At 34.4% G+C, this 21,466-nt stretch overlaps 1 protein-coding gene across 4 annotated transcripts in view; it reads left to right on the top strand.

The window, feature by feature from the left end:
• Positions 1 to 21,213, top strand: part of LMBRD2 (LMBR1 domain containing 2) — a 52,176-nt gene extending 30,963 nt beyond the window's left edge. Inside the window, exons 11-18 of one of the 4 annotated variants that reach the window (XM_027520467.1) lie at positions 55 to 188; positions 5,226 to 5,331; positions 5,969 to 6,066; positions 9,100 to 9,203; positions 10,385 to 10,431; positions 11,432 to 11,537; positions 14,300 to 14,429; positions 15,327 to 21,213. In XM_027520467.1, the coding sequence (XP_027376268.1) occupies positions 55 to 188; positions 5,226 to 5,331; positions 5,969 to 6,066; positions 9,100 to 9,203; positions 10,385 to 10,431; positions 11,432 to 11,537; positions 14,300 to 14,429; positions 15,327 to 15,411 (810 nt within the window). In that variant the 3' untranslated portion in view covers positions 15,412 to 21,213. Of the gene's footprint in view, positions 1 to 54; positions 189 to 5,225; positions 5,332 to 5,968; positions 6,067 to 9,099; positions 9,204 to 10,281; positions 10,432 to 11,431; positions 11,538 to 14,299; positions 14,430 to 15,326 lie in introns of those variants that run through there. The other 3 variants (XM_027520468.1, XM_027520469.1, XR_003507227.1) reach the window with 3 other exon arrangements.
• Positions 21,214 to 21,466: the final 253 nt, after the last annotated feature.

The raw sequence follows: 21,466 nt of genomic DNA on the forward strand, positions 1-21,466 counted from the left end.
TAAAGTTCTAAAGTCTATTAGTCTGAAACTGGGTTTTTGTTTTGTTTTTTTCAGATTGCTTGCTTTCTTTCCATCTTCTTCCTCAGTATCTGTGTTTATTCTACCGTGTTCAGGATTCGTGTATTTAACTATTACTACCTGGCTTCACATCACCAGACTGATGCTTATAGCCTTCTTTTCAGTGGCATGTAAGTAGACTGTGTTTAGAAACAAGGAAAATGTCTCCATTACATGAATGTCTCTTTTATTTCTTCTTGTTTATGGCTCTTTTACTAACACCTATATTTCTATGAGCTAGTTGCTTAGGTTTAAGTATTAATTAGATGCTTGTTGATTGGTAGCTAAATCCTGCTTGAAGTTTAGGGTTAAAATAAGTATACTAGATTAGGAAGGAAAAGAAGGGCATAGTGAGTCTGGATTTACCAATTAGAAGTCAGTAAATAGGTTAGTAATAATAGAAACATTTGAGATTTTAGAGACTTAAGTCTAGAAAGTGTTCTGAGAATCAGAAAAATACAGTGGTCTCACACTGAATTGTGGAGGACTAAGAAGATCAAAGAAAGGCAATGCCAAAGAATGCTCAAACTACCGCACAATTGCACTCATCTCACATGCTAGTAAAGTAATGCTCAAAATTCTCCAAGCCAGGCTTCAGCAATATGTGAACCGTGAACTTCCTGATGTTCAAGCTGGTTTTAGAAAAGGCAGAGGAACCAGAGATCAAATTGCCAACATCTGCTGGATCATGGAAAAAGCAAGAGAGTTCCAGAAAAACATCTATTTCTGCTTTATTGACTATGCCAAAGCCTTTGACTGTGTGGATCACAATAAGCTGTGGAAAATTCTGAAAGAGAGGGGAAAATTCTGAAAGAGAGGGGAATACCAGACCACCTGACCTGCCTCTTGAGAAATCTGTATGCAGGTCAGGAAGCAACAGTTAGAACTGGATATGGAACAACAGACTGGTTCCAAACAGGAAAAGGAGTACATCAAGGCTGTATATTGTCACCCTGCTTGTTTAACTTCTGTGCAGAGTACATCATGAGAAACACTGGACTAGAAGAAGCACAAGCTGGAATCAAGATTGCTGGGAGAAATATCAATAACCTCAGATATGCAGATGACACCACCCTTATGGCAGAAAGTGAAGAGGAACTCAAAAGCCTCTTGATGAAAGTGAAAGTGGAGAGTGAAAAAGTTGGCTAAAGCTCAACATTCAGAAAACGAAGATCATGGCATCTGGTCCCATCACTTCATGGGAAATAGATGGGGGAACAGTGGAAACAGTGTCAGACTTTATTTTTCTGGGCTCCCAAATCACTGCAGATGGTGACTACAGCCATGAAATTAAAAGACGCTTACTCCTTGGAAAGAAAGTTATGACCAACCTAGATAGCATATTCAAAAGCAGAGACATTACTTTGCCAACAAAGGTCCATCTAGTCAAGGCTATAGTTTTTCCTGTAGTCATGTATGGATGTGAGAGTTGGACTGTGAAGAAAGCTGAGTGCCAAAGAATTGATGCTTTTGAACTGTGGTGTTGGAGAAGACTCTTGAGAGTCCCTGGGACTGCAAGGAGATCCAACCAGTCCATTCTGAAGGAGATCAGCCCTGGGATTTCTTTGGAAGGAATGATGCTAAAGCTGAAACTCCAGTACTTTGGCCACCTCATGCAAAGAGTTGACTTATTGGAAAGGACTCTGATGCTGGGAGGGATTGGGGACAGGAGGAGAAGGGGACGACAGAGGATGAGATGGCTGGATGGCATCACTGACTCGATGGACATGAGTCTGAGCGAACTCCAGGACTTGGTGATGGACAGGGAGGCTTGGCATGCTGCAATTCGTGGGGTCGCAAAGAGTCAGACACGACTGAGCGACTGAACTGAACTGAAGACCAAAAGAATAATTTTTGCTAAGAGATTTAGCAGAATTTTAGAGAGATGGCTCCAGCTTGGGCTAAATTGCACAATTTATTGTTTGTCCATATTATTAAACTATTTACATTAGGTTTTTAGGGCTGGACTTTGGGAACTTCAAGAGGAATCAATATCTGAAGCATCTCTAAGACTTTTCTTTAACCTTTTTCCCCCAAATAATTATAGATTCAAAGGAAGTTGCAAATACAGTACAGAATCTTAGTAACCTTCACCCAGCCTCCCCCAATGGAGACATTTTATACTGCTGTTGTACAATATCAAAAGCAAAACTTTACACAGACACATTACTGTTAACTAGACCACAACAGACTTTATTAGTTCTCACTATTTTTTATACTTTATTCATTTGTGTGTGTGTGTATGTGTAGATTCCTGTAACCACCACCATAATCAAGATACAGAATATTATGTCACCCCAAAATAACTCCTCATATCACCTCTTTATATTCATACCCTCTCTTCATTGTCATAGCTTCCTGTTCTCCAGCTCCTTGTTTTGTAAGGTTCTCTTTTTATCTGGTCACAACTCTCCAGAAAGTAGGCATAGAAGGAACATGCCTCAGCATAATAAAGGCCATATATGACAAACTTACAGCAAACATTATCCTCAGTGGTAAACAACTGAAAGCATTTCCTCTAAACTCAGGAACAAGACAAGGGTGCCCACTTTTACCACTGTTATTCAACATAGTTTTGCAAGTCCTTGCCATCACAATCAGAGAAGAAAATGAAATAAAAGGAATCCAGATTGGAAAAGAAGTAAAACTCTCACTGTTTGCAAATGACATGATTCTCTACATAGAACACTCTAAAGATGCCACCAGAAAATTACTAGAGCTAATCAATGAATATAGTAAAATTGCAGGATATAGGATTAATACACAGAAATCCCTTGGATTCCTACATACAAACAATGAAAAATTATAAAAAGAAATTAAGAAAACAATCGCATTCAACACTGCAATACAAAGAATAAAATACTTAGGAATAAATTTACCTAAAGAGACAAAAGACTTGTATGCAGAAAACTATAAGACACTGATGAAGGACATCAAAGATGAACAAGTGGAGAGAGGTTGGCACAAAAATAGAAATATAGACCAAAGGAACAAGATAAAAAGTCCAGAGATAATTCTACACACCTGTGGGCACCTTATCTTTGACATAGGAGGCAAAAATACACAATGGAGAAAAGACAGTCCCTTCAACAAGTGGTGCTGGGAAAACTGGTCAGCTGCCTGTATAAGGATGAAATTAGAACATCTTCTAACATCATACACAAAAATAAACCTAAAATGAATTAAAGACCTAAATGTAAAACCAAAAACTATAAGACTTTTAGAGGAAAAGAGAGCACTCTGACATAAACCACAGCAAGACCCTCTGTGTTCTCCTAGAATAATGGAAATAAAAATAAACAAATAAGACCTAATTAAACTTAAAAACTTTTGCACAATGAAGGAAGCTATAAACAAGGTGAAAAGACAACCCTCAGAATGGGCAAAATTAATAGCAAACAAAACAACTGACAAAAATTTAAGCTCCTAAGTATATAAGCAGCTCATGCAGCTCAACACCAGAAAAACAGCCTAGACTAAAAGTGGGCAGAAGACCTAAACAGACATTTCTCCAAAGTGACATACAGATGGCTAATAAACACATGATAAAATGCTCAACGAAGCTCAAAATTATTAGAGAAATGCAAATAAAACTACAATGAGCTATCATCTGACTCCAGTCAGAATGGCTATCATCAAAAAGTCTACAAGCAATAAATGCTGGAGAGGGTGTGGAGAAAAGGGAACACTCTTACACTGTTGGTGGGAATGCAAATTGATATAGCCACTATGGGGAACATTATGCTGTGCTGCTGTACTTAGTTGCTCAGTCTTGTCCAACTCTTTGCCACCCCATGAACTATAGCCCACCAGGCTCCTCTGCCCATGGAATTTTCAGACAAGAATACTGGAGTGGGTTGCCATGCCCTCCTCCAGGGATCTTCCTAACCCAGGGATTGAACCCAAGTCTCCTGCATTGCAGGCAGATTCTTTACTGTCTGAGCCACCAGGGAAGCCTATTCCTTCTCCAGGGGATCTTCCTGCCCCAGGAATCAAACCAGGGTCTCCTGCATTGCAGGAGGATTCTTTACCAGCTGAGCTACCAGGGAAGCCTGGAAAACAGTATAGAAATTCCTTTAAAATCTAGGAATGAAGCTATGATACAACCCAGCAAGTCTACTACTGGGCATATACTCTCAGAAAACCAGAATCGAAACAGACACATGTACCCCAATGTTCATTGCAGCACTACTTAGAATACCTAAGACAAGGAAGCAACCTAGATGGCCACTCACAGATGAATGGATAAGGAAGTTGTGGTATATATACACAATGGAATATTACTCTGCTATAAAAAGAAATGCATTTGAGTCAGTTCTAATGAGGTGTATGAACCTAGAGCCTATTGTCCAGAGTGAAATAAGTCAGAAAAAGAGACAAATGTATATTAAAACATATACATGGAATCTAGAAAGATAGTACTGACAATCCTGTTTGCAGGGCAGCAAAGGAGACAGACATTTTGGACACAGTGGGGGAAGGAGAGCGTGGGATGATATGAGAGAAAAGCACTGAAACATACACATTACCAAATGTAAAATGATAGCCAGTGAGAAGTTGCTGCATAACACAGCCCAGCCCAGTGCTCTGTGACAACCTGGATGGGTGGGACGGGGAGGGATGTGGGAAAGAGGGGTCAAGAAGGAGGGGACATGTATGCCTAATATTGATTCATGCTGATATATGGCAAAAGCTGTCACAATATTATAATTATCCTCTAATTAAAAAAACAAAATGTAATAAAAAAAACTGAGCTCCAACAATTATTTATATCTGTAGTTGTCAGAGTTGACATAATGTGATACAACTTCAGATCTTTTATGTACTGAGTACAGTTTGCCTTGAGGATTGAGCTAAATTGCACAGAAGAGGCACATACAAAACCACTCTACAAATTGTTGGGATAAAGCAGTGGCAAACCTCACCAAAGGAGGCATCCTGAGGCTGGAGTTTTGTTTTGTAGGTGTTGATGTTTTTCAGGAAACTGTGGTATTAATAGAACTTTCAGAATGTCTTCCAAGTAAGGGCAGTTCATATTAAGAATTCAAAATACAAATAGATGAGAATAATGGAATGATCTGAAACATTCTCAGTGTATTTCAAGATAACATAAAATGTGTATTGCTGCTTTATTCTTATATATTGTGTTTGTTTATGCTTTATTGCAGGTTATTTTGCCGTTTGACTCCTCCTTTATGTCTTAATTTCTTGGGTTTGACCCACATGGATTCATCCATCTCTCACCAAAATACACAGCCAACTGCTTATACATCTGTAAGTATGGTAAAAAAGAGTTCTTTAGATTCATTATCTATATGGGATGCTATTAATTGTGAAATTTCTTTTTACTGCTGGCAAACAGATCTATTGCATTATTAGAATCTTTTAAAAAATTACTTGAACTTTCTTTTACACATTGTATATGTAGTTACTAATGACTGGGTAAAGGTGATATTGCTTTTGTTTTATTATAAACAAAATTTTTTGGTCCAGCTAAGCATATTCACAGACCTGACCTATAATAATATTAACCTTTATGTTTATAGTCTTAGTGTAATTGATGATTTTCAGTAATATTTATATAATATTAATTTCTTAGGAGAAAATAAGCCATATCAAGATATAATAGACACATAACATTGTATTATTTTAAGGTATACAACATAATTAGTATATGTATATATTGTGAAATAGTTAGCACAGTAAGTTTAGTTAACATCACCACACAGTCACAGGTTTTTTCCTCTTGTGATGAGGACTTAAAAATCAGTCTATTTAATGCTTCATTTCTACTTTTTTGAAAACTCCAAATTTATTGATATAGCTGGTTATGATAAACTTTCTAATGATGAAAAAGAATGAAATATATAGAGCTGTACTGATTTAACTAAATTTTTTTCTTGCTCCTTAGATTATGGGTTCCATGAAAGTTTTATCCTTTATTGCAGATGGGTTCTATATATATTATCCTATGTTGGTGGTAATTCTCTGCATTGCTACGTATTTTAGGTAAGAAACTTAACATTGCTTGTTTTTTCTTATATATATATATCCTGATCTGGATATCTTTCTCCTTAAAATTCTTTTAAATATTCACTGATTGGGTTTTAGTTGTTTGTTTTATTGTGGCTTTGGAAGTGCTGGGGGTAGTTTAAAGAGATTGCTTGAGTGCTGGATCAGGGTCTCCCTCCAAAGATACTTTCAAGAAAAGAGAGTTATTCTATGTATTTGGCCAACAAAGTGATAGGATTAATAATAGAATGTTAACTCTGAGTCCTGGCCTTTGGTCATGGCAGCCATTGTATCTTATAAAACACCTGCTTGCCCAGCTTCTATTTGGTAACATGTATTAGTCTTAGGGCTTTCCGCATAATAATTTTTGGGTTTCTGGGTGTTTCAGACCGTAATCAGCACAAAAGATCAGTTAAGGAGCAGTCGTAATCAGACAGTACATGGAAAGTACATGGACTACTCTTTTTATCAGATCAGAAAAATTGGTAGAAGCTTGGCAGAGATCTGACTCAAGAGGAGTTAAAAGACAGGTGTCCTTGGCTTCTAGCACCTTGTCTTCCTTCTTCACTGCTTCAGTGCTCCATGACACACCAAAAATGCTACTTAAAAAAATTTTATTGATAATAAGTTTCATCCAACCACTTTTCATTTAAATCTTTCAGTATAATTAGTTATTACAAATAGTTTACAAATAGCATATATTATTATACTGATATTCTAACACTTGGATATTGAGTAAAAAGACAAATATTATTTGAAATAAATTCTCTGTTGAATTTTTTTAAAGCATCTATATTTTATCTTATCATAAGTAAAGGAGCCAAAGGATTATAATTTAATATAAAACTTAATATGAACTGGTGAAAATGAAAGTCGCTCAGTCGTGTCTCTTTGTGACCCCATAGACTGTAGCCCACCAGACTCCTCTGACCATGGAATTCTCCAGGCAGGAATACTGGAGTGGGTTGCCATTCCCTTCTTCAGGGGATCTTCCTGACCTGGGGATTGAACCTAGGATTCCTTCATTGCAGGCGAATTCTTTACCAGTTGAGCTATCAGGGAAGCCCATGAACTGATAAAACAATATAATATTTTCAGCTTTTTTCTGTAAGGTAGGAAAGACAGAGGTTTATATTTATTATGAAAATGATGTGTTAAAAATAAGAGACCAATCATCCTTTGGATGTCCAAAACTAAACTTTTTTTATGTGCTTATTCATTTATAAACTACAAATGGAACATTAAGAGCTTGTGAATTATAAATCTTATCTCCTCATCTTAGTGGTTATCTTGGTAAGATTGGCATCTCTACTTAAGGTTAGCATCTTATTAGATTGACATATGCATCAAGGAATAGATGGATGGGATAGTGCCTTGTCAACTATAAAATTTTAATGTAAGGAATTGTGTCTAAAAGGAAAATTGTTTAACTTAAAAATATTTCTTTAAAAATGTTGTTTTATAATTAAGATAAACTTTGCTAGTTTTTTAAGGAGACAAACTCCTTAAAGTTTGTCTTTAAGGAAAAGAAAGGTCATATACCTTAATTATCAAATTATATTTTTATAATTTATATATATTATATGTGTAATATTATATATAATATAATATATATTTATATTTAAAACTATACTGTATTATAGGAATATTTGAAGAAATGCCTTGCAGGCATTTCAGCATTAACTTGACTTTATAGGTCAATTTTCTTTTGGAATGCTGCCGTAATAGTCTAATTCCTTTATTACTAGCACATAACCATACACAGAACTATTAATAATATTCAGACTTAACTGCCTAGAGCCTATAAAGCTGTTTGCTGACACTTTAGACAAAGCTACAACCTTTACAGAGACAATGATCTCATCCTGCAGTATAGTATTCCCACAGGTATATAAGGATGGTAGAGGAATATTTAAAGTCACAGAATTAGCATGACCATCCACCTGAAACCCCAATTTTACTCACTGGTAAGTCATACAAGCATTCCCTATATATTAAAACAAGCAGATAATTTATGAACTAGTCAGATTTTTACACATCACTGATGTGAAATGGGAGATCTTTACTTTTTCTTAATTGCTTCACTGTTTTCTCTTCTTCCTAACACACATGAATACACACACACACACACATACATACACACTCCTCCCTTCTTCCTCTCTCTGCCTTGCTTCATGTATGGTGTTCAGAATTCTGCCATTAAAAGTACATTAGAAAAAAGTTTGAAAACTAAGGTAGTAAAAAGAACTTGGTCTTTGTTTTGTTTTAGATTTAAATCCTCAGCTCTAAAATTTATTGATTGGCCTTTAGCAAAGTATTTAACACCCTTTGCTTCTGTTTCCTTATCTATAAAGTAATATTTATCTCTTAGAGTTATAGTAAGAATTAAATAAGAATAACTGTAAACTATCTGATGCATAATAGTAGTTTAACAGATATTAATCCTTCCTTCCTTATGTACCATATTTTCAGAGTATTCCTGTCCTGCACAACAATGAGGTTTAAAGTAAAAACCAGATAAGATATAAATGATTGCCCCCAGATAAGCTGTAATAATCAATTCTGAATTTATAGTAACACTGATTTAAATAGAATTGACTAGTTCTCCGGATTAACAAAACAGAACGTGAAAGTCAGTTTGCATAATTAAGACTTTCTAAGCCAAGAATATTCTGCACTTGTAAATACTGGTTGTGTATGTGTGTTAAAATTGCTGTTTGAATACCAGAAAAGAATAAATTGCTTTTGTATTATAGCTATTGCTTAGCATCCTGTTATAATAATCTTCTGAAAGTATGCTGTGGCCTGACTTAATTTGTGTCTGTAAGAAGTCGGGCTTTGGTGCATACCCTAGTCAGTGGAGCACTGGGCATTTAAGTTTCTTAGAAAGGGAAATAAGTACTTTTTGAAGAAAGACAAATGTAGCGCTGTAGAACTTGACATGATAACTAGAAATACAACAGAGGCTTCCAATTTAAACATTTACAGTATGAAATAATGCTTATCTTTTTGAAAATCTACTTTTATTAGCTTGGGAACTCGTTGTTTGAATCTACTTGGTTTCCAGCAGTTCATGGGAGATAATGATATGACATCAGACTTAGTTGATGAAGGAAAAGAATTAATTAGACGAGGTAAGATTTGTCTTTTAAAATAAATGAAGAGAAAGTACTGATTCAAAATACAAAATTAATGTTTGTATGATTTGAAACTTCTAATCTATCTTAAGACATTACAAATTAATGTGTTTTAGCTAAAATTCTATGGAAAGCCTTCACAACAAAAAAAATTTGAAAACATACATGGTTATTTCATCTGTCTTTAAGAAATTCTGTAGCAGAAATTGTTAATATGTCTGCAACTAAATAATACCCTTGTTTAGTATTGGAGTCATTTTCTTGTTTTCTTTGAAATAGATTTGTCAAATTGAATACAATATAAAACTCATTAAAGAATCACCATTAGTTTAATAATTTTTCATTCAAACCAAGGCTGGTTTTTAGAATGTAGTGATCATTAACAGCCAGTTAGAATGCATTGTGCTCTACTGGAATCTAATCTCAAAACTGAGTGTATCAAATTTCTTGGTGTTCAAGTGATGGTAGAATAGGAAGGAAAAGAAGAACAAAACTTGAGTTTGGGAACATTGGTTTTTAGGCATTCTTCCTCCTTGAGCATGGGGTTCTTTATGATCTTATTTAAACATAAACCCCAAATGTACTATGGCTCTAAAATATGCTAGTGTAGCCTTCACATGCTCTCACAGGAAGGTGGTGCCTAGTTAATGTAATAGTTCTGCTGTTTGCATTAATCAGACTTCATCTGGAGTATCATATCCAGTCCTGGATAAGATTTTCAAGAGTAGGACTGATAAGTCAGAAAGAATTTAGAGGAGGATAGGCAGAATGATGAGTGTGTCAGGTATATCTTATGGGAAAAAAGCACTGAGTATATAGCCAGAAGAGAGTAATGGCAAAAAAAAATCTTATGCAGAAAAAAATATCAATTTAATTTAGAAGACAAAAACGAAGAAAAAGAGAAGCTGCCTAGAAGCACATTTCAAGTCACCATGGGGAGAAGTTCTTCCTCACTGAAACTGTTTAGATAGAGCCTAAGAGCGATCTCCAGCAGAAGGTGGGAAGGTATTCTCTATGGAGTTAGGTGACCTCTCCGGTTCTTTCCAACAATAACCTATTACCTTTGACTTTGTAGTAATTTAAAGGAAATTGGTCATAGCCTGATACCTTTACTTCAGTTACTCTACATCTAATTAAACCATATTATACCAAATTTGAGACCACTTTTCTGTCTCTAGAGAAGAGAAAAAGGCAACGGCAAGAAGAAGGTGAAAATAGAAGAAGAGTAAGTATAGTACTTACTAACTTGCTATAACCTAAAGATTAATGGGAACTATCATAAGAATCTAATTGATTTTGGCTGAAAACAATGGGACAATGACATAGGATGTTTTTCTTTAGTCCTTTGTTTGCTAAGGCAAACTAACCTCCTTGAGAATTGAAAAGGCAAAAAGTGAGAAAAATCTAGTCATAGTCACTATAAATTTTCAGTACCCGAGTGTATCCATACTGGAGAAGTGAAGACTCAGGAGACATAATAGTTGTCTTTGTGTATTTTAGTGTATGTCATGGAAAGGGAGACTTGTTCTTTATTTCGGAAGGCATAACTAGCACCAAAGAGTGGAATAGAGTTCCCCTCTATGTGAAAACTTAGGGTTTACCAAAATTGGAACAGGATGATCAAACATAAATTTTTCACATCTTCTAATAAGAAAGCCAAATAGCATCTGGCATGACTATTTTAGAGTGAAACTCTGCACTGCATGGGTTCCTTTCAATTATAAGAATAATGAGTAAAATCCCAGTTAAGATTTTAGTGCAGTTAAGACACAATGCCACGTGAGTCATTACTTAATTATGTTTATCTACAACTTTAATTTTACTATCAAAAATGACTTTTTGGGTCTCTCTGATTTGTAGAATCGTATTTGGGTAGAATAAAATTTTATTAACATCTTATTAATTATTTTGAGTTTCATAATCCTTCCATGGTCAAGATAACCTTACTGTAGTTATAATATTATTTTGACATTTTAGATGGAAGTCAATAACTTAAAATAATCATAGCTAGTAAAAATGTCTATAAATGTCTTCAAGTTAAGTTTGATGACTATTAAAATCATTTAGAAATAAAGGAAATTATCTATCATTTCTAAAGGTACTGTGCTAATTATACTGATTATCTGACAAATTCCTGATGAAAAAGAATTATATCAGTTATCACTGATGAATTATTTTCTGACTGTGTGTTCTCATGTTATATGTTGTTCGTGATTCTTTTCTAGGAATGGAAAGAACGTTATGGACACACTAGAGAAGATTCCACTAGAAACAGAAATGTTCATATTGACCCAAAAGAATCAAACTTCTCAGAAATGAGTACCAACCGATGTAAGTAGTTTATTATCTAGTTTTCTTAAGAAATTTTTTTTCTATGCTTGCTTGTCTTTATAGAATAATAAGTGAGGTTCTGCAGTGCCTTTCCTTTTTTCATCCCTCAGTATATGGGAGGAAGAGGAAAGTAAAATATGCATCAGGTAGGAGAAGGAGACATCTGGGACATCAAATGAATAGTTGTCATTATACTATCTAAATAATAGTACTTATCTCAGGCATATTTTTGGCAGGTATCGGTTTCTATTAACCTAGATATTTTTCAGGCTATTTGGTCATTTTTATAATAAATTACTGACTGACTCTTATGTGTCAGGTACTTTCCCAGGAGTATGAAGAAGACAATTTCCATCTTTGGTTTGCCCTTAATTGAATGAGGAACTGATACCAGGAAGAAGACATTGGCCAGTGGATTGAGTCAGGAAGCCTCCCCATATTCTTGATTTTGTCATATGCTTTTGGGAGAGTGACAAGAGACCTATTTGTGTGCAGGATCCAGCACTGAGTAGAAGGGAGAGGAGAGATACAGGGATGCTGAGAGAGTGTAAGGCTGCACACATGATGCTGAAGGACTCAGCTCAAGGGAGGAAAAGGAATTCTTCATTGGGAAAGGATTTCTGTTATAAAGAAATACTATTTAGGAATGAGTAGTACTTAGCCAGTTGAAGGGGTTTTTAGGCAGAACAAAGAATGTGCAACATGCGAGAACTTTTGGGGAAATGTAGATTTTCCTCTATGACTAGAACCTGAAGTATGAGAAGCTTGATGAGAGGAAAGGCTACAGAGATAGTTGGGAAACGTATTATCACACTTAGAAGTTTGGATTTTATCCCAAAGGTAAGATTTCAGTATGGAAAGAAGCATGCTCAGATTTTTGGTTTAGAAACATGAATTTGATGTCTATATAAAGTATTATTTCCAGGGAAGTGAGATACAACACAGTTTAGTGTCTGTTGTAGTAATGCAGTCAGAAAATGATGAGGGCCTTAATATACAATATTGGTTTTATGGAATAAATCAACACAACATTGTAAAGCAATTATCCTCCAATTAAAGATAAATGAAAAAACAAAAAAATGATGAGGGCTTAAAATAAGCATCCTTGAGATAACCCTGGAGATAAAGAAGAGAGGATGTGTTTGGATGAGATTTAGCATAAAAGAAATAATAGAAAGCTGAAGTTTCAATTAAAGCTAGGAAATAGAGGGATAATTCTACAAAGATATTTGGAAGCTTATCTTGGATTTGGACTTAACAGAGTGCAGAGATCTGGAGGGTATAGGAGAATGGTTAAGAGGAAACACAAAACCTTGGGATGATGAATTAGAACCTGGCATGTGGGAGGCAACCAGTATTTGCTGAATGAATGAGATAAATAGTGGAGGGCAGAGTCCAAGATGACAACATAAGGTAAGAGAGAATTGGCTTGCCTTAAATTTTCAAAAAGAGCTGTGTCATGGTTTGTTTTGAAGCTGTTGAGCTGCTCAAAATAACACTGTGAAAATTTAGGTTTTTATGGAGAAAACATCATTCATATAGGGAAAGGAGAGTTAGTTTTTCTAGATCTGTGCTGACCGAGGTGGTAACCATTAGCCACATATGGCTGTTTAGCATTTGCAGGGTAGCTGGTGCCCCATATTGAAATGATAATATTTTGGATGTATTGGGTTAGATATGTGAAAATTAATTTCAACTATTTCTTTTTACTTTTTAAATGTATTTACTAGTAAAAAGTAAATACAGGGCTTGCAGTTTATTTCTGTTGGACATTGCTTCCCTGAATTCTTGCCCTATGGAAAAAAGAGTTAGTCCTTTATTGCAGAGTTTGAGTTGATTGCATCTTAAAATCGTAGCCGAGAAATGAGATGTAACAGCCCCTGGATTCACTATGAAACCAGCTGAAACTTATTTAATTGTGAACAGTTTCACTGTTACGATTGCTGTTGTTGTTCATTCTCTAAGTCGTGTCTGACTCTTTGTGAACCCATTCACTGCAGCATTGCCGGTGCTTCCCGGTTCTTCACTATCTCCCAGAGTGTGCTCAAACTCATGTCCATTGACTCAGTAATGCCATCCAACAATCTCATCATCTGTAGTCCCCTTATCCTGTTGCCCTCAATCTTTCCCAGCATCAGGGTCTTTTCCAATGAATCAGCTTTTTCAATCAGTACTGAAGGTTCGGCTTCAGCACCAGTCCTTCCAATGAATATTCAGGATTGATTTCCTTTAGGATTGATTGGTTTGATCTCCTTGCTGTCCAAGGAACTCTCAAGAGTCTTCTCCAACACCATAGTTCAAAAGCATCAATTCTTCAGCGCTCAGCCTTCTTTATAGCCCAACTTTCACATCCATACCTGACTACTAGAAAAACCATAGCTTTGACTATATGGACCTTTGTCAGAAAAATGATGTCTCTTCTTTTTAATATACTGTCTAGGTTTGTCATAGCTATTCTTCCAAGGAGCAAGCGTCTTTTAATTTTGTGGCTGCAGTCACCATCTGCGTTGCAGTTAAATACTAATTCTGTTGCTGTAGCTGCTTCTGAGCTTAGACTACATACAAGGGAGAACTCTTCTTTCTTATTTTCTATCATATTATTAATCATTTAATATAATTTTGAGATAACCGTGTAGTTATCCTTTCTTAATACTGTCTTCACAATGAAAATTCAGATCCTTTATAATCTTGACTTTCTGTGTGTCCGTAGACTGTGACCCATAAAGACAATAGAAAGTGGAATTTTTTTTCTTCTTTTGCAGCGACATCTAAATATACCAGGGCTAATAACAGGACTGAAAGGGACCGAATAGAACTTCTTCAAGATGCAGAACCTTTAGATTTTAATGCAGAAACGTTCACTGATGACCCTCTTGAATCTGAATCAGGAAGGTAAGTTCCAGGTTGTCCTTTTGGCTCCAGTATTCCTCTGAAAATTTGATAACATTCTGACTTGATGAGATAAACATAAGGAAAATATTCATCTTTATTGCTAATGTAAAACATATTAAGCAACGTTTGATACCTTTTAACACCTGCTAATCTTTTATATTTTAAAAATTATATCATCCAGTGGTAGTAGTTGAAATTAGTACTTTCATAAATTATTACCAGTAGTATGATAAATAACAAAGAATTGAAATCATTTGGTAGAGTCTTAACAATATTTATATTCCTATTCTGACAATTCTATTTATGAAAGCCATCATATTTGGCAATAGTTACATAGATATGACTGGGTGGCACTGTATTCTGAGCACTTTAACAACAGTAATTGTGTTTTATGACTGTAAGTCCAATTGGAATTGAATCTAGAGAGGCTCAGTAACTTACCCAGGATCACACAACTTTTAAGTAACAAAATCAGGCATTTAAACCCCAGGACTCTGGCTTCAGAGTCTGTGCTTTTAGCTGTTATACCAAGTAGAAACAAACAAAAGTAAAACATCATGGGCATGAAGATATTTGCTTATAAATAGCAAGAGGAATATTCTGTTTATATTCAACAATACAGAGTAGTTATTAAATCCAAATTTCATGATGTGTTTTATATCTCTCTTTTCCTTTCTTTTTTACATCTCTCATCCTGCCATATGTGTCATATCATAGGCTGTAAAACAGTTGTTGGTTGATTTATAATTATAGGTAAATCTCTTTAGGATAATATCCTTGGAGAATAAGTTTCTGATTTCAGCTACTGAATAGATTTTACAGTTCTTAAAAATTATGTACCCACTTCCTTTTAATGTGTCCTTGTTTTTCTCTCCTTCTTTATTTTTGATGCCTCAGATCATTTCTTTATCCACCTTTCAGGTATCAGCCTGGTGGACGATACCTCTCAATGTCTCGCAGCAGAATATTTGATGATGTTTAAAGTCTATAGGAATTTATGGAGTAGCTAACCAAGATCAACAAACAAGTTCAGTCTTTATGAACATCTGTATGCTCTAGAATTAACTACTGAACTCCCAGTGAAAAGTGTCAGGATAAAAAAGGCACGAAAAATTAATCAGATCTTAGTGATAATGGCTTATTATTCATTGAATATCGTCTTTATTTCTAATAGGATTTGTTTCATACCATTCCTGAAATGTCTGTCTTAGAAGTATAGTTACAATGGAAGGATTTAATTCATGATAAAGATCAGTATATGTTGAAAACATGTAGTTCAGTTTGTTTCAGATTAATTTTTTCAGGAAAACTTGTTTTAAAGGTTCAAGGAAGCCATAGTTACAACTGACTAATATTATAGTTTTATTATTGTGATTTACATATTCTTTCTAAAAAATATGTTGATCCTTTATTTCCCAAAGAGATGGAGACCTCAATAATAACCATATTTACAAAACCCATGTCTTAAAACAAGGCTTACTTACCAGACATAACTGAATGTAGAAAGCCCTTTTTCAACACTGTATGCAAATTAGTTAGGTTTTTGCATGTGTATTTAAGACTATACTTCAACTAGTGTTTGTATCTTCAGCATGTGTGCTTTAATCAGGTGGTGAATTATTCTTTCAGTCTTTGGTAGTAACTGGAAGTTGTCGTATGCTTTTGGTATTGCTTTGTAAAAGATTTTTATTTCAGAGAGGAGTGTTCACCTTTACCATTTAGCATAGTGATTTAAGTGTTGATCATTCCATTCAAGGAGAGTCGTAATTTTTAATGGTAGATAGTGAGGTTTTGGTGGCTCAGATGGTAAAGCGTCTGCCTACAATGCGAGAGACCCGGGTTTGATCCCTGGATCGGAAACATCCCCCTGGAGAAGGAAATGGCAACCCACTCCAGTACTCTTGCCTGGAGAATCCCATGGATGGAGGAGCCTGGTGGGCTACAGTCCGTGGGGTCGCAAAGAGTCGGACATGACTGAGCGACTTCCCCTTAACAGCCAAAGAGTCCCACAAAATTCTCTACTGTTAAAAGGTGCCTGTTTATTCCTTTTGAAAAAGAATATCTGGTTATTCAAAGATAAAAAGTGAGTCCATTTACTGTTACTACTCACACTTAAATTGTGATTTATAGAAAACTACTTTAGAGTGGAGATATGTAAGAACTTGTTGCTTAAACATGTTACCATTTTAAATTGAGTTTTTAAAATTTTGTTTAAGCCAAAGTTAGGTATTACATTTTAAATCACCAGTGTTTTATGCACAGTGACTATAGTTCAGCACAACATTTTGCAAAAAGAGTTGTTTATGTCCCTGAAATATTTGCAACTCTTTGAGAATCCATACCATGGATTCACCCAGTGGTGACTGGGCCGCCCCATGGCCATCTTAGTTTCACCTGTTATCCTTTCGGTAGTGCTCATTTTCACTCTTAAGTATTCCAGTTTGAGGATGAATTATATAGTCACCTGACAATTTGATTATATGTTTCTTGAAGGTCATTTTTCCCTGAATCATAATTTTAAATGTTTTATTTCCCTCTTTTCTTAGTGTTATCACATAAATACGTTAGAAGCCACAGTTTTAGGCAGATACTGATAGTGTATCATCCTAATTATCTCATTTTCTTAAATTTTTATGATTTTTTTTTAAGATTAGACCCCCTTTAAAATAATTATCAGTCAATAGATTTTCCTCTCAATCAAAATTATATAGACTACTCATTTAAGAAGACACACACACAGCCTTTTATTGTGAAGCGTGGTCAGAGAGCAATAGGCCAGGAGCAGAAATAATTTAACACTGTAATTTCATGACTGACCATTGAAACCTTGGGCAAATCATGTAACCTTTCTGTGCCTCAGTTTCTTCATTTTCAAAATGAAGAGGATACTTGCTATTTACCTACTGATCTACCTCACAAAGCAGTTGTGAGGGTATTGAGTTGATGTTTATATAGTGGCGTTTAAAAAGACAAAATAAGTTGTTAGCTATGCTGGTTTTCCACACAAGTGGTATTTGAAGATATTAGATAGGAAACAGATCACCCCAGAAAGTGGTCCAGTTTCTTATTATTACAGAGAAGCTTACAAGTTCCCAAAGCAAAAACTCTTTCTGGAATAAGTAATCAAAATCCTGTGAAAATAATATTGTTTTATTATTTAGTCTTTGAGTTTACTTTGGAATATGTTCCTTAAGTATAATGTTGTTTCTCATAGGTTTTATCATGAAACTCAGATGCTATTGTAGAAGCAGAAAAAGAGAAGAAATGATCCAGTTACTTTTATAATTTATAATACTCTAAGATATATTGATAGAAATATGTAAAAGATGTACTACTTTATTATTAATTTTTAAAATGATTATAATAATTGGAGTGTATGTAATACTTCTATAAAACAGTATAGATCCCCTTTATGACTTTTGAGTTATTTCCAAAATAATTTTGGTTGTTTAAGTGATCCAGAGTATTCAATTGTTTAGGCAGAATTTGTTACAGGATTTCATATATGATCATATAGGAACATTACCTGGCTGGGTAATTTTGTGTTTAGAAGTTAATTATTTAATCCCTGAAGTCTTAAGAGTTTATTGCTGGGGAACTAAGTTAATATTTGTTAAGCAACTTTGTAAAAACTGTAATATGAACAAAAGTTTTCTGTTTTGAGAATATTACTAAAATGACATCTACTGCAAAACATTACTACTAAATTCATATACTTTACATGCAAAGTATATTTCTTGAAGAATTACTTCTGACAATTACCTTTTGAGTGTTTCTTATATTGTAATAGATTCCTATTTAAACTTTCTAAATTATTTTTCTAAATAATTATTAGAATATTCAGTAAGCCATTGCAGAAAATAACAATAAGTAATCTATTAATTTCATGGATCTGTAAGTTGCTATTAACTTTTGTTATTACATCAATAATTTGTTATTATTAGAACATTTAAAAAATCATTATTAAAATAAGACTAATTATTAGAATTTGTTCTCTTACCAAATGAACAGGGGCTTGGGAATAATTTCCTTATATTAGAGGCCCTTATTTCACAAGAGTCATAAGAACTAAATAACTTTCAAGGGTTTTCAGTTTATAAAGAATAGATCAGAGGATTGGACAATCAAAATTTTTTAAAATATTGCTGCCAATTTGTTTTTGGACACTACTATTTGATTAGATTATCAGTTCTTACATGTGTGCTGGTTGTATACTCAAATGAAATTAAACGTGGATAGGCAAGTCAATGTGTGTTTTTTAAAGTATATTTTAGAATATTAATGAAAGAATTCATTGATATACAACAGCAAACCTCATTTTTGTATATGTGTAGTAGATTTAGAGAATGTTCTTGATTTTTATGTAGATTACTGTTTTAAAGGAAAAATAAACTCTCCATAATTTTAATTCACACTGTTCAGTAATGTGAGTTTTATATTTGTGATTTGTGTGGGCCATGCCTGAAAATCACAAGGATAAATATATTTGCACTAAGAGGCAGAACATATCCCTGAGAAATCTTAACGTACTTGAATTTCCAAAGTGTAATGGATTGTATTTATTAAATCCTAAATGTTAATAAGTCAATGGATCGAGACTTTTATCTTTCCTTTCTTTTCTCCCTTTCTCCTTTCATTCCTTTTATACCTTCTTTCCTCTCTGAAGCCTGTCTTTATAGTATAGCTTATAATGAGCTGACATGTTTTTCTTCCGTTTGTTTGGTGTATACGGTTGTTTTTGATGGTCAGTACACTCAAAAGGTAGTAGTTCTGACTACAGATCCCACTACTTGAATAGCAGTATTGCACTTAAAGTAGTACAACAGATTTTGCTAGACAACTAAGCAACATCTGGATATAAATATGAGGCGTGCTAGCTCACTGTGTTGTCTTTTTCGCCACTAAGTAGGACACTTCAGTAAAATGAAATATTCTCAGTGTAGATGTTTTAGCATAAAATTATATTTCTAAAACCAGTGATTATTAAAAACAAGCAAACAAACTCCAAACATTAAAAACCTTGAGACCTCATTTTATGAAAAGGAATTTATAAATAACATACATCGTTGTCAAAGTTTTCATTAGAAGAGGTTGAAACAATGTAAGAGTGTTACAGGGAGCCTTCTGAAATATTAATTCCCTTTGTGTGGGTTACTTCTTTTCAATTCAATGACTTATTTTTCTGCTCAGAGACCTGGAAGACTAGGCAGTGTTATTCCCTTTACTAACTCCTGGAGACCAGGTCCTGTGAGCCGTCTCTACCATCAGAGCAGCTATTAGCCCTGCCCCATCCCCAGTCCTATTGCAGTGGGAACATACCACACCCCTAATTCCTTTTATGTTCAGCTTGGTTTTCCTAACATTTTATATCCATTGTGGTAGATTGAAGCCTCATCACAATTTTAAATTTGTTAATGAAACAAGAATAATGGCATGTTCCTCTTCTCATCGATATCCTAAAAGACTTTTGTTTTTAACACACTCCCTGGAGAGAATTAACCTTTTTTTCTATGAAAATCTTTTCTTTTGTGATTATCCTGATCTCACATCATTTTGCAAAAGGAGATTTTTACTGTACTTAGTGCAAAAGAGTAGAAAGAATGATTTACTGTGGCAGACATATATATAAAGTCATAATTTGTTAATCTGACTGTACAACACCATTTTGAGTTGGTATTATTGACACAAATCTTATCAGTCTAGTCATTTAGAGCTGTATTTCGCAAAAGAATGCTGGCTAGCATCTTCCCTACTTAGTACACCAAATTGTAGGGGAGAGACTATGTATTTTTTTTTTTTAAGCAATCCAATGGATTTGTTTTTGTCCATATTTTGTAAACAACTTGAAGAACTTTTCTCATTTCGCAGATAGAGAACATGTGGACCTGTCTTTTAAATAATTGTAATCTAATATATATATTTATAAATTATAGCATTGGAAAAAGAGCTCTAATAATGATGTTGTTACTTCCTGGTATTTAATTTTTATAAAATGTTTTTGTAAATAACTAATTGTAGTATTGCTTTTAAGTAGTTTTAAAATCTTTCTAAAATAAGTTCTGCCCAGGACTTATTTCCTATTCGAAAGTTCAGTAGTCTAGTATGAGTTTGAAATATTCCTACATCTCTTCAGTATCTTTTTGTATATACCAGTACTCAAGCAAAGTATACCAAAAGCCTAAGTTCTGTGTTGCATTAATAACGTACTTGTTATTTATCTTATTCAGTGGATTAGGTGAAGTAGAGAGTAAGTCTTTTCAAATGTGCATCTGATCATAAATTTCAAAATGTTTATTATGTTCATTTTTGGTGCATGATGCCAAATTTATCTTTAATCAGCCACTACTACCTGGTTGTTGTTCAGTTGCTATTAATAAGTTGTGTCTGACTTTTTGCAACCCCATGGACTGTAGCCTACCAGGCTCCTCTGTCCATGGAGTCCTCCAGGTAAGAATACTACCTGCTATGTAATGGCAAATGTTTCCCTTTCTGATCAATGGGTTGTAGATATAACTATTTTTCTCTGCAGATTCTCACTAAATATGTATTTGAAAAAAACCTGCAAAGTGCTACCTGTAATTAAGTTAGCATCTTTGGCCTTATCTATGCATAATGTTCTCTCAATTTGGTTTTGACAGACTCATGGACTTGGAATTGCTTTGTAGTATTTTAACTTATTGTAATGTAATGAATTTTTTGAGATGTTTATTTGATTAGCTGTTAAAATGTAGGAAATTATGTAGCTTTGCATGAAATAAAGTACATTTCTATAAGTTACTAAGAACTTTGCTGGTCATTTATGTGTTTTCCGTCAACCATCTTTGAGATTATACTCTTTTTAGTAAACTAAGGCTTTTTTTGTTCCTTTCAAATTATTAACAGGTACCACAAAAGAAATGTTTTAAGATAAATAACTAAATACCTATACTTTAGGCTCCACCTTACTTCCTTCAGTGAAGTTGAAAACAGGAAAATCAATGAAACCAAATACTGAGTGTTTGAAAAGATCAATAAAATTGATGAAACCCTAGCCAGGC

This window comes from Bos indicus x Bos taurus, chromosome 20 (assembly GCF_003369695.1).
Source record: "Bos indicus x Bos taurus breed Angus x Brahman F1 hybrid chromosome 20, Bos_hybrid_MaternalHap_v2.0, whole genome shotgun sequence".
In the NCBI taxonomy this organism is placed as follows: Eukaryota; Metazoa; Chordata; class Mammalia; order Artiodactyla; family Bovidae; genus Bos; species Bos indicus x Bos taurus.